This window comes from Taudactylus pleione, unplaced genomic scaffold, assembly GCF_031769625.1.
Source record: "Taudactylus pleione unplaced genomic scaffold, aTauple2 ptg000395l, whole genome shotgun sequence".
Taxonomy (NCBI): Eukaryota; Metazoa; Chordata; class Amphibia; order Anura; family Myobatrachidae; genus Taudactylus; species Taudactylus pleione.
This window is the reverse complement of record NW_028284796.1, coordinates 3,301,121-3,316,035: the sequence shown is the minus strand read 5'-3', so window position 1 is coordinate 3,316,035 and position 14,915 is coordinate 3,301,121. Positions and strand designations below refer to the sequence as shown.

General features: G+C 39.6%; 1 protein-coding gene across 3 annotated transcripts in view; it reads right to left on the bottom strand.

The window, feature by feature from the left end:
* Nucleotides 1–14,915, bottom strand: part of LOC148506797 (putative guanylate cyclase soluble subunit beta-2) — a 72,298-nt gene that overhangs the window by 50,248 nt on the left and 7,135 nt on the right. For 2 of the 3 annotated variants that reach the window (XM_088446278.1, XM_088446279.1), the window contains exon 1: nucleotides 2,385–2,483. In XM_088446278.1, the coding sequence (XP_088302404.1) occupies nucleotides 2,385–2,468 (84 nt within the window). In that variant the 5' untranslated portion in view covers nucleotides 2,469–2,483. Of the gene's footprint in view, nucleotides 1–2,384; nucleotides 2,546–14,915 lie in introns of those variants that run through there. The other variant, XM_088446280.1, reaches the window with a different exon arrangement.

Genomic DNA, 14,915 nt, shown 5'->3' with positions numbered 1-14,915 from the left:
ACAACTACAGGAAAATGGTAAATCTGATGCCAGCTATCACAGGTAGGTGATTGTAGTGTAACCTTAATATCACAGCACTACCCTGCTTCAACGTAAAAATGGTTTATATAAGTAGCTGCTTTGATGCAAATATAGAGGAAGACATTTTTAAATGTAAAATATACACCATGAAACCTATTACTGTAATTTGCCTCTACCAGTAACTCATGAGCCCCCAGTGTGGTATAGGGGAACATAGGTTCCCACTGAGTGAATCGGTATGTAATGCTGGCTGTCGGGATGCCTCCTGTCACAATACCGACTGCGCCATCTCAATGGTTGGTATCCCGACAGGGGTTGGGTAAGTATACTTACCATCCACCCTTCTCACCTCATAAGTACATTCCCCCCCTGAGCACAAATATGCTGGGTGGTTTATTATAAACAAACTAAAACAACACTAACATAATGGGGGCTTATGGACACCTATGGGTATGGGGAATGTGCCATTGGGGGGGTATTGCCACTAAGGGGTATACTCCAGACCGGTGCAAAGTGTCTCTGCACCCTAGGTAAAACTTCAGCCAACTGAACCGCCCCCACCCTCCCCTGCCGCCACCAAGATCCACTTTCCAGCCCTTCAGGTGAATGTAAGGAGGTGACATCTTAGAAGTTCCACAGCCATCACCTGCATTAGTACAACAAGATTGTCACTCAGACACATACTTAATATTGTGATAGGCAGACTCTGTGGCGCCCCCCAGACCCTGACGCCCTAGGCAGCTACCTAAAGCTGCCTAATGGTAGAGCTGGCCCTGGCTATACTACTATTACTAAAGTGAAAGTTTTTAGAAGTGGAGATGTTGTCCATAGCAACAAATCAGATTCTAGCTATTATCTTCTAGACGGTGCTAGTTAAATGTTATGTAGAATCTGATTGGTTGCTAAGGGTAATATCTCCACTTCTAAAAACTCTCACTTTAGTAAATATACCCCTAAGTATCTGTTTACACTGGAGAGCGGGAAGAGAGAGAGAGAGAGAGAGAGAGAGAGAGAGAGAGACTATGTCCAAATAGTATGCAGAAAGAGGCGGCACTCAGAGGCACTTTAAAAGCTTGATCAAATGCTGTCACTGCAAGCTCATCCAACATTTATTGTAAATATCATTTCTTTTTACATTTAATACTTTAAAAATACAGTACTGAGAAAAAGTTTTAGGCAGGTGTGGAAAAAATGCTGCGAAGTAAGAATGCTTTCAAAAATAGAAGTGTTAATAGTTTATTTTTTTATCAATAAACAAAATGCATAGTGAATGAACAGAAGATAAATCTAAATCATACAAATATTTGGTAATCATTACCATCTGTTTGGTATGATTGGTTAATCACTCACCTAACTATAACCCTACAAAATCCCTGACTTTGGGCAAAATTTACTAAGCAGCGGGTTCTAAACCACGGCGGTTTGGTGGCGGCTTTGCTATCCGCAGACTTACTAAGTCCAAAACGGGCATCAAAATACATTTTAGAATAGAATAGAACAGGACTAGGGCTAAAGTTACTTGTCACCGGTTTTGGTGTTATTCAGAAACCGCCGTCAAACTGCCACTAAACCGCCGGGATTCAGAACCCGACATCAAACCACCACCAAACCGCCAGGGTTTAGAACCTGCCGCTTGGTAAATCTTGCCCTTCGTGTGAGATCCCTTTTACACCGACCTAAAAATCCCAGGTTGATGCGTATCAACCTGGGATTTTTGTCTGTGAAAATGGATCCACCTGGGTCCAGGGACCCAGGGATCCAACTTGGGTACTTTGCAGGGTTGGCCACGGGTCATTCCCGTGGCACCCTGCAGGGTAATCAGCGTGATATGGGTCACTATGACATAATCTCCAAGCATTCACTGCAACGCCAGAAGAGCCGGATCACTGCAGACCTGGCTCCGGCGTGATCGGCGCCGCCTCGGGAATATCCTGGGTGGGCCCTGCAGTATGAAAGGGGTAAGTTCCGAGTTTGATCCAGATTGGAACCCTGTTCCAACCCCCGGGTCAGACCCGGAACTTTGATACAAAAGTGGTGTAAGTGTATCTAGTAGAATTGATGCTGTTTTGAAGGCAAAGGGTGGTCACACCAAATATTGCTTTGATTGAGATTTCTCTTCTGTTCATTCACTTTGCATTTTAATTGATAAAAATAAACGATTAACACTTCTATTTTTGAAAGCATTCTCACTTTACAACATTTTTTCCACACCTGCCTAAAACTTTTTCACATTTTTAAAAATATTAAATGTATAAGAAATTACAATTGCTGAGAATTTTGTGAGAAAAAAAATAGTTAAGTTATTAATACACTGTGGAACTTGTTTGTATTGGGTTAAATCTATTTAGTTAGTATTGTCTTACCTGGTAAGATAATGATAGATAGCTGTGAAGGGCATCCAGATTAGCAATAAACTCATAAAGATTTCCACCTAGAGTCCTCAACATGTGGTCATATCCCGACCTTTTACAGAATTCAAAGAAATACTCTCCAAACTGCTGCAGAACAGCCTCCGGCGAAATACCTGGGGAATAGGTAATTATATAATCAGAACTTCAGGAGAATGCAGATTCCATATTTATTACCAAAGCAAATTCAACATAGGAAATATAATTGAAACCAAAAGTAATGTGCTAGAAAGGGAATACAAGTAATAAAGAAGCTAAAGGGACTTCACTGTAAATAAAGCTTAGAAATACAATATGTATTAGTTAACATGTTAAAGACATGATTACTAGTCAAATACTGTATACAGTATTGAAAGAAGAACGTAAGAATCATGCTGGATAATTATATATGCCCAGTGGTGCTTAGATGGTACCAAATAATTCATTAAAAGTTTTCACCTTCAACTGATTAAATTATTATTTATAGAAATAAGTAAAAGAAAACTGGTGGAATCCATCCTAAGTAGATGCTCATGAGGTTGGGGATATCATCAATCATAGGGGCTAAGGGCAGAATTTATGAAGCAGCGGCTTCTGTAAGCTGCTTCTTCCCGCTGCTTCGTAAATTCTGCAGGCATACAGGAAAGCCTTATCGTGTAAGATGACTTACTGTATGTACAGTATATGGTTCCAAACTTACATTAGCACTGCTTTTAATATTGATACTGAATTATCATTTAGCCGATTAGTGGTTGGGATTGATACTGGTCATTGTGAAATTACTCTTTACAGTAACAGCATGAACAATAAGGAGTACTCAAATAAGAGTATAAATGATTATTGTTTTGTTTTGTTATCTTATTCTGTATATTGTATACTGTTTATTAGAACATAGGAGTAACTGCTGGAAAGCAAGGAAAGCAAGGAAAGGAACTGCAATTGTGCCTGTCAGGGAGCTGAAGATGCTTATCCCTATTTATTTTCTGTGCTCAGCGGAGAGTAGTGTGGTGTCATAGGTCAGTATGGGGCTTAATGATCTCCCAGCTGTGTGACCGCAGACACCACACAGTACAATGCTTCATGGCAAGTGTGATACACATGTTTGTTGCAATGCTTCATGGCAAGTGTGATACACATGTTTGTTGCAATGCTTCATGGCAAGTGTGATACACATGTTTGTTCCAATGCTTCATGGCAAGTGTGATACACATGTTTGTTGCAATGCTTCATGGCAAGTGTGATACACATGTTTGTTCCAATGCTTCATGGCAAGTGTGATACACATGTTTGTTGCAATGCTTCATGGCAAGTGTGATACACATGTTTGTTCCAATGCTTCATGGCAAGTGTGATACACATGTTTGTTGCAATGCTTCATGGCAAGTGTGATACACATGTTTGTTGCAATGCTTCATGGCAAGTGTGATACACATGTTTGTTCCAATGCTTCATGGCAAGTGTGATACACATGTTTGTTGCAATGCTTCATGGCAAGTGTGATACACGTTTGTTGCAATGCTTCATGGCAAGTGTGATACACGTTTGTTGCAATGCTTCATGGCAAGTGTGATACACATGTTTGTTGCAATGCTTCATGGCAAGTGTGATACACGTTTGTTGCAATGCTTCATGGCAAGTGTGATACACATGTTTGTTGCAATGCTTCATGGCAAGTGTGATACACGTTTGTTGCAATGCTTCATGGCAAGTGTGATACATATGTTTGTTGCAATGCTTCATGGCAAGTGTGATACACATGTTTGTTGCAATGCTTCATGGCAAGTGTGATACACGTTTGTTGCAATGCTTCATGGCAAGTGTGATACACGTTTGTTGCAATGCTTCATGGCAAGTGTGATACACATGTTTGTTGCAATGCTTCATGGCAAGTGTGATACACATGTTTGTTGCAATGCTTCATGGCAAGTGTGATACACATGTTTGTTTCAATGCTTCATGGCAAGTGTGATACACATGTTTGTTGCAATGCTTCATGGCAAGTGTGATACACATGTTTGTTCCAATGCTTCATGGCAAGTGTGATACACATGTTTGTTGCAATGCTTCATGGCAAGTGTGATACACATGTTTGTTCCAATGCTTCATGGCAAGTGTGATACACATGTTTGTTGCAATGCTTCATGGCAAGTGTGATACACGTTTGTTGCAATGCTTCATGGCAAGTGTGATACACGTTTGTTGCAATGCTTCATGGCAAGTGTGATACACATGTTTGTTGCAATGCTTCATGGCAAGTGTGATACACGTTTGTTGCAATGCTTCATGGCAAGTGTGATACACATGTTTGTTGCAATGCTTCATGGCAAGTGTGATACACGTTTGTTGCAATGCTTCATGGCAAGTGTGATACATATGTTTGTTGCAATGCTTCATGGCAAGTGTGATACACATGTTTGTTGCAATGCTTCATGGCAAGTGTGATACACGTTTGTTGCAATGCTTCATGGCAAGTGTGATACATATGTTTGTTGCAATGCTTCATGGCAAGTGTGATACACATGTTTGTTGCAATGCTTCATGGCAAGTGTGATACACGTTTGTTGCAATGCTTCATGGCAAGTGTGATACACGTTTGTTGCAATGCTTCATGGCAAGTGTGATACACATGTTTGTTGCAATGCTTCATGGCAAGTGTGATACACATGTTTGTTGCAATGCTTCATGGCAAGTGTGATACACGTTTGTTGCAATGCTTCATGGCAAGTGTGATACACATGTTTGTTGCAATGCTTCATGGCAAGTGTGATACACGTTTGTTGCAATGCTTCATGGCAAGTGTGATACATATGTTTGTTGCAATGCTTCATGGCAAGTGTGATACACATGTTTGTTGCAATGCTTCATGGCAAGTGTGATACACGTTTGTTGCAATGCTTCATGGCAAGTGTGATACATATGTTTGTTGCAATGCTTCATGGCAAGTGTGATACACATGTTTGTTGCAATGCTTCATGGCAAGTGTGATACACGTTTGTTGCAATGCTTCATGGCAAGTGTGATACATATGTTTGTTGCAATGCTTCATGGCAAGTGTGATACACATGTTTGTTGCAATGCTTCATGGCAAGTGTGATACACGTTTGTTGCAATGCTTCATGGCAAGTGTGATACATATGTTGGTTGCAATGCTTCATGGCAAGTGTGATACACATGTTTGTTGCAATGCTTCATGGCAAGTGTGATACACGTTTGTTGCAATGCTTCATGGCAAGTGTGATACACATGTTTGTTGCAATGCTTCATGGCAAGTGTGATACACATGTTTGTTGCAATGCTTCATGGCAAGTGTGATGCACATGTTTGTTGCAATGCTTCATGGCAAGTGTGATACACATGTTTGTTGCAATGCTTCATGGCAAGTGTGATACACATGTTTGTTCCAATGCTTCATGGCAAGTGTGATACATATGTTTGTTGCAATGCTTCATGGGAAGTGTGATACACATGTTTGTTGCAATGCTTCATGGCAAGTGTGATGCATATGTTTGTTGCAATGCTTCATGGCAAGTGTGATACACATGTTTGTTGTAATGCTTCACATTGCTTTGCAGCAGCATTGCCCCATCAGCTGGCAATAATATTTAGCATTTTTATAACAACCGTCATATATCATGGCTCAGAAATATCCCTAAGGGATAGTTCCATAGACTGAGAAGGAATTGTTCTACTTTGGCATCTCCAATAAACAAGCTAAAGGGTTACATAAAGCTTTTAAATGTAAGAAATGTCATATTGATTTACTACAGGCAGATTATACAGGTTTGCTTAGATTTGATACAAAGGATTTGTTATCTGGGAAAGTGAATGTGCAGCCCACATCTAATTTTATTTCTAGATATAACAATTCACCTCAACATTTAAACAATTGTGCAAAAACATTAACAATCCTCAAATTAGACCCGTTACTTAAACCTTTACTGCGGAATGTTCTTCCATCAGTTTAATAAAGCTTACAGCCTTAAATATATAATATCACCTATTATTTTTAGTTTTAAACCTGATAGGAACTCTATTTTGCCTCATTTATATTGTGGCATGGTGTCTTCTACTGCGTGTACAAATAGAAAGAGGCTATAAATCAAACATTACTCACATTTATTTTCATATGTTTCAATTTATTAACAGTCAAACAAAGTATGTATTTTATTTACTGGAATGCATCTCATATATAAGATGAACTGTACTCCCTCTAAAACAGTGGTTCTCAAATTCAGTTCTCAGGACCCCACACAGGTCACGTTTTGCAGGTCACCCAGCAGGAGCATAGGTGTATTCATTAAGGGATGTAGGTAAATAGACCGGCGGATGAGATGCCACCGCTCTATATTCCGACGGCTAAAGCCCAACAGGGGACTTAAAAATAAGTGTTGAAATACCGACGCCTATCTTAATCCTGACTTTGGAATGCAGGAAGACGCTGGACCAAACGAGGTAAGTCCGGGGCATTTTAGCACTTATCTGTGGGGGAGGAGGGTTAGGTTTAGGGACTCCCGGGGGACTTACGGTTAGGCCCCCCCGGGGAGGGTTAGGGTTATGCTAGGGGGAGGGGGGTTAGGGTTAGGTGCCACTGGGGGGAGGTTAGGTACCCACCTGGGAGGGTTAGGTTTAGGGTGCAGGAAGGGAGGGTTAGGTTTAGGCACCCCCAGGGGGACTTAGGATTAGTCACCATTAAAGAAGGGTTAGGGTAAGGGGGAGTGGAGGGGAGGGTTAGGGTACTTACAAGCCCTAGTCGGGATCTAGTCCTATCAGACTTCTCTAGTTGGGATTTCAATCTGCGGTATTTCATACTCATTCCTTTTAAAAGACCCACAGGTGGAGATAACTATTTCACTTGTGATTCTGTGAGAAGACTTGGAAATTTGCACTGTTTGGGGTCCTGAGAACCGAGTTTGAGAACCTGTGCTCTAAAACATAAGGTTTTAATAAATAATGTCCCACAACATTTTGTTTCCCACCATTCTAAAAATCTAATAGATTTAAGATTGATGGGAATAGAAAGTGTAAATATGATTGAGGAGGGGCTGGCTATATAAGACAGGCCTACTGGATTCACACTTTGTGAACCTTACTCTATGCCTTGATGGCAGGCAGCCAGTAAGAGCTGTGAGGGGACTGTACTATGTCCTGGCAGGTAGACAGTGAGAGCTGTAAAAGGACAGGGGACTGCATCCTGTCAGGAAACTAGTGACAGCTTTGTGGGCAGGGTAGGCAGCCAATGAGATCTGCGAGGAGAGGTTAGGGTGCTTGGTCTAGATAGACATTAGGCACATTATCATACACATATAGATAGACCTGTGTGTATGTATATATATATATATATATATATATATATATATATATGAGAAAAGAAATAAGGTGCGCCTCTTAACCAGTCAAAACAAATCTTCAAAACAGTTTTGAAGATTTGTTTTGACTGGTTAAGTGGCGCACCTTATTTCTTTTCTTGTTTAGTTTTTGCTTCTGCTCAGGTGCTGCATCTCGCCCAGCCATACAATGAGTCTTATGTGTTACTCAGAACGTTTCAATAGAAGAGAAGGATATTTTAATAAATCTGAAAATGGAGTTGCTAGTAATGATGGCCTAAAAACATCCATTATTGAATTATTTTGCAAATTGGAAGATCTTCTAAAAGATGAGACTAGACATTGGTTAGACAAATGCATGTTGGGGAAATATATTGAGGCAAAAAGAATACCGAGGGATCTACGAATTTTAAAAAATTGTTCGTTTAAAGATGATCCCAATTTCACATTGAAATGGAATGAAACATTAGACCAGTGTTCTTTTTCGTTGATGAAATTATTGATTTCCCATAGAGAGGAGAAAATTAAAAAGATTGAAACTGAAATTGATGAAACACGATCAGCATTGAATCTTTTCCAAGAACATCCAGTTTTTTAAGAAAAAGATTTCGAGGCGTCATTTGAGAGAGATATAATTGACAAGAAAAATTGACTATAGAGATTACATAGATGAGAGGGTGAGGAACTATAATAGAAAACCTGTCATACAAAGAGAAACATCTGAATATTGGAGAAAGAGGACACTGTCTAGACAAGGGAGAAATATAAGACGAAATGTCCACAATCCTCATTCTCATCGTTCCAGATCTGCGCATTTTTCTAAAGATAATTATACCAGATTAAAACAACATTCTAATCAATGGTATAGACCCCCATATCAGCATATCTAATCAAATAGACAATATCAACAATACAATAAGCCTGCCAGTAAAGATGACAGAGATTCTAGTAATCATATTGGAGGTATGAGAAAACAAAGCCCGATTAACACAGAAACACATGCCCCTTTTCATTTAAACAAAGACAAAGATTTGAATCACCTATCAATTCAAACTCAGGTCCCTCCACATCTTCACAACACCAATCTAATAGACAGAACCCCAGATCTAGACCTAGAGGAAAACGTTTAGGGAGAGTGGTATCTTCAAAAAAGAAAAAAAGATCACAAAAGACATTATTAACATCAAAAACTAAGACCTCAAAAGGGATATTTAATCTCTCTAATAAACAATTAACCAAAGCACAAACAAACTTGCTCTCAAAAGGATTAAAATTTGCTCCATCCTCTGGTCCCAATCTATTTGATCTTTTTGTAGAATTGAATAGATTCATTAGAAATCTTTGCTGTAAGCGCTACTTTGCCCACAAAGATCTAAAGAAATATAAAATAGACGGCCTTCCTATAATTATTGACAACACTATATCTTCCTCTAATTGTAATCTGACAGAGGATGACAGTATTCCCTGAATTATTTAATCACCCTGTTGGAAGAAAATGATACTTATACTGACAATCATATCGAAACTACCACCCATGTACTGTATATAATATCTCCAGAACTACTTGTAATCCTAAAATAGTGGATTGTAAAATTAAATCACAATTTTTCCCACTGCAGTATAAAAGTGCTCCAATTGAAACCTTCTACCAAAAAACTTTGAGGGAATTTGAACTATTGTGCACCAGAACACATACAGATTTAAAATATTGCCATAATTTAACGCAACAAGAAAGGTGTGCTTTAAAGGAATTACAGAAAGATCTATCAATAACTATCAAGCCGGCTGACAAGGGTGGTGGAATAGTGGTGCAGAACACCACAGATTATGTTTCGGAGGCAATAAGACAAATCTCCGATAGAAAGTTCTACACCACTATTGAGAAAGATCCCACCAATCACTTTCAATCCAAATTATATGATTTATTGCAGGGTGCTCTAGAGAAAAGTATTATCACCAAGGATCTGTATTTGTTTCTTTATCCTTTACATCTCATCACACCCACCTACTATCATGTCCCCAAGATACACAAAGCACTACACCATCCCCCAGGTCAACCTATAATTTCTGGTTTGGGTTCCCTCACTGCCAACCTTTCAATCTCCAAAAGAGAGTGGGAAAATAGACAAGTCTCTTGTATTTGTGTCTAATCATAACAGTTTGTCACATAAAATCAAGAACATCATGACAAATAACTTTTAAATTTTGAAATTAGACCCTATTTTAAAAACTGAATTACAAGATAATGTGATTTTTAAAAAGACAGATAACTTTCAAAGGAAGTTAGTTTCAAGCCATTTCAATCAAAGAATAATAAAATTAACATCTCTAATACCATCATGTGGGCTCCAAAACCCATTGATTGCTTTAGGAGCAATCATGCTAGATGCACCACTTGTAAACATATTTCTAACAGAGAGAGAAATTTTCATTCAGCCACCACAAGAAAGTAATTCACAATAGATACATTTGTGAATTGTGAGACGGATTATGTCATCTATGTTTTGTCATGCCCCTGCACCAAACAATATGTGGGTCGTACTGTTCCGATGTCTACAACATAGACGGAACATCATCAACCGTATGACAAAACATAGTATAGCCCGACATTTCGCACAAGAGCATGAGGCTAATCCAGAGTTACTCAGAGCAGTAATAATAGAACAAATACCCATCACTCAAAGGGGAGGAGATAGCTATAAAAAGTTATGCATGAGAGAAGCCTTTTGGATTCATGCATTGCACACACTTCTCCCAGATGGACTGAATGAAACTATCGAATTGGACTTTTTGATATGTTTTTTTTCCTCTCATCAGTACATCAATAAGGAGATAGGTTTAGCTCTTCACATGTGTGTTTCTTTTGTCAAGGTACAGATATTGCCAAGATCTATCTGGGAAGATCCAAATCAGTAACCCCACACGACATATGGTCACTCCAATGGTGTTTTTTTCAGACAAGAGTAGTGTTCCCACCACATTGCCAGGATTCAGATACTAGTTCAGTGCCCATGTTTTCGGAGGGGTATTGTTGGATCAAATAGTATATCCTACTGGGAGAGTCATCATCATGAGAGGTAATTCATTTACACATAGGTTCTAGATAGGTCAGGGGGCTGTTAGATTTACACATCCCATCAATGTCAGTAAGATATTATGAGATATTGTATTTGTCCCAATTCTTCATATATAGGTTGAAGATTTGTTTGAGCATACAGCCCCCAAATTACTTTTCAGTTATTGGATAATATTCCCTGTGGTTGTTCACACAACATACCTAGCAAGTAAGTTATTATTAACCATTGTTTTTTGGTATCCTTAGTTTGTCTTATTTTGTAGGCTAATCATGTCGCACTATTAGCGCGTGATTAAAAAAAATGTTTTAAGGGGTAATGTTGTTATTATTATACATTGTTTATAATGTTTAAATGGCAAGTATATGGGCCAACTATTCCACATATTTATTAGAAAGATTATTATTTTATGTTTCTGGTACTTATATATGCATCATTATCCTGCATGCTTTTAACTATGTTGCACATGTTGTACGTAAGGTATATATCTAGGGGCAATAGTAATTCTCTGTCTCCTTAAAAGAATGTTAATGACGTTCAAATGATTATTGTGTCTATTTTTTATCCACCTCAAAAATAAGTGTTGTTAGTACAGGTTGAGTCTCCCATATCCAAATATTCCGAAATACGGAATATTCCAATATACGGAATATTTTTAGCATGACTGAGATAGTGAAACCTTTGCTTTTTGATGGTTCAATGTATACAAACTTTGTTTAAGGCACAAATTATTAAAAATAAAGTATAAAATTACCTTCAGGCTTTGTGTATAAGGTGTATATCAAACCTAAATGAATTTCATGTATGTACACAAACTTTGGCCCTCATTCAGAGCCGTTCGCTATTTGCGGTCGTTCGCTCAAAAACAAGGGGTGGCTATTCAAATGATCCGTTCGCAAATTGCAGTCTGTTCACGCCTCTAAGTCTGAACGAGCGAGCAAAACATACGCTCGTTTATTTGTTAAAAACGCCCCCTGGCCGCTCGCACCATACGTCATGTCCGCTATTTATTAGATTAATCGAGTACATCGACCAGCGTATGAACTGCTCGCTATTCTTGTGGTTGGTGTTTGCTACCACAAATTTGCGAGCAGTTCTGGCTATAAAATAACCCAGTGACGTGGTCAATGACGCTGCTGTATTAATTATGCACACCCATAATACGCCCGTTTTGACCTTTAAGCACGCCTGCGTTCGGATCTCCACTCCCCATTTTCAAGCACCTTCCCCTGTTACCACCCACATACGCCTCATTCTGTCACTCAAAATAGCAGGCACTCGCTATATAGCGTACAAACGATTTTTGGCCGCACTGACTGGTTCGCGCATGCGTACTAAAAACCGTACGCATGCGCAGATGTGCAAACATCGCTCGGAACGAGCGTACTGCCGCTAACGAGCGGCTCTGAATGAGGGCCTTTGTTTGATACACAAAATTATTGAAAATATTGTATAAAATGACCTGCAGGCTGTGTGTATAAGGTGTATATAAAACATAAATGCATTCTGTGTTTAGATTTGGGTCCCATTCCCTAGATTTTTCCTTATGGTATACAAATATTCCAAAATACGGAATATTCCGATATCCAAAATACCCCCGGTCCCAAGCTTTTTGGATATGGGAGACTCAACCTGTATAATAATACCATGTATAGATAAAGAACAATATTTAGATCGTTTTCTGATATAAATCAACTCAATCAAATTAAATTAAAATAAACCAATGCATATATATTGTCATTTGCTATCCTGTTTTATCTGTATGGATATTATTGCAATTATTATAAATATGTTATTTTATATGTTAAGTAAACTGAGTAACACATTGACTCGAACATATATATATATATATGTATATATATATATATATATATATATATTTAGTTTTTACTTATTTGCACTTTTATATTTATTTGTAATATGAATACCGATATCATGAGTCTGATACTTTTGAAAAAAAATCTACTCCATTTTGTGTAAACAAACATCGAATTATTTAATGACAAAAGCAAAACAGTTGAGGAAAGCAAACAGCTGAAAAGCGTCTCCTAAAAATGAGGAACAAGCACAGCTATTTAAACCCCATGCCAAATCAGTGGATGTTATGCCTTCTGAGGAAACCGGGATTTATTTTGCCCGGAGAAATGCGTCAAGGAACATCCTGTATTAGCCCTTCCAGATTGCCTGTGCATGAGAACATTGCACGAGAACAGGGAGCTCGCTGTGATACCGTCATTCGGCCCTCAATTTGGCCAGCTAAACCGATAGGTGCCCACACAGCTTGGCACGGAGACAGTCCACCCAGCAGTCTTTCAGCCAGCATTTGTGCTCCTGCTGACGAGCGGTGGAGCACCAGCCACCTGCAGACCTTATTACCATTACTCCATGTGCGGGACTTTGACCATCGGGGATCGAGACGGTAATTATTGATCCACACACGCAGATTTCATACTCCCGCTATTGGGCGCTAGAGTATCTTACCCCACAGATACATTAAGTTGGGGTTAGCATGTACATAATAAGACATTGCGCTTCACTTACCTATTGGTTCTCTACAGTGGTTACCTAATAACCTTTGTAGCTAATCCAGAAATCATTTTGCTACAAAGAGGATATTATCGCTGTTTTTTCTCACTTAAATACAGCAGGACATTTTTTCTGTGTGGATCATCTGTTCACTATACAGACATCTAAATATTCCTTTGTTCTTCCATTGCACAGGAAGGGAACTTTTTGTTCATGCTTTAGAGTTGAATTATTTGTATTATACATTCACTCACAGTTTTTTATTGTATGCTATTAAATATTTATTCATTATTGTGTTCGCTCTTCATAAACCAGCGCTCCCACTATATCCTATATATATATATATATATATATATATATATATATATATATACACTAATATAATAAGATTCTTTCTGTAAGTTTGTTCTAAGTTGGCGCAAAAACTACTGAACAGATTTTCAAAAAAACTGCTCATTTTCTATTGGAAACCCCTAGAAATAACCTGCACTTTGTTTCATCGTGATCTGTCAAGTTAAAGCTGAGCAATACCAAAAACAAAATGTATTGACATGATCAATTTAATGCCGCGTATCCACTAGGCGATTAAAATGAGCAATTGAACGATATTGTTCAATCGCTCATTAATCGTTCACCAATCGAGCATAAAAATGTTGAAAACAACCATTGATACACACTCCTGCTGGTCATTTTTGACACCAATCATTGCCTAAACATTACGGTCAATCTGTCGATAACGACAGATTGACCATGTTCAGGGATGAGGGAGGGTGCCTGCACTGAGTGACATATCGTTCAGTGCAGGCACTACAGCGGATGAGGACAGAGGCGTATCTACCCATTGGCAAGGATGGCACTCGCCAGGGGCGCCGGCCGAGGTATGGGCGCCGCCCAGTGGTGCCACACATGGCCAAGGGGTAGAATCACATAGTACCGGACCACCCATTAGCTTCCACTTCCGAGACACCATGTTTTTTAATGTAATCAATGCCCGGCCAGTCAGGAACGCGTTACCTCTGCCTGACCGGGTGAACCTGCATCTTGTTCCCAAGCTCCGCCTCCCCTGCTATATTACCAATATGATCAGAGCGCGGCGGTGACGTCACGACGTGGGGCCGTGCGTGATCATCTACAGTGAGGAGGAGAGGAGCAGTTTCCCAACCAGCGCGCCATCTAAATAGACAGTGTACGGCGCCTGCCCACCACCTGAGACCACCTCAGCGGCAGAGTCATGATGGCTACTCACTGCCTCCAGAGTCCATGAATGCTGGTGCGGCACTCTCCGTGACGTTGACGCTGCCGCGCAATGCATTATGGCAACTGAGACCGCATGGGGGGGGAGAGAAGACCCGGGACATGGGTGAGCAGCCTGAATCTGGAGGTACAGCAGCAGGTGAGTCACTGGAGGGGGCGAGAGGGAAGAGAAGGGAGTCACTGAAGGGGGGAGAGGTGAGCCACTGGAGGGGAGGAGCATTACAAATTGTGGCTAAGTGTGTAAAGGGCATTACAGTATGTGGCTATGTGTAAAGGGCATTACAGTATGTGGCTATGTGTAAAGGGCATTACAAATGGCTATGTGTAAA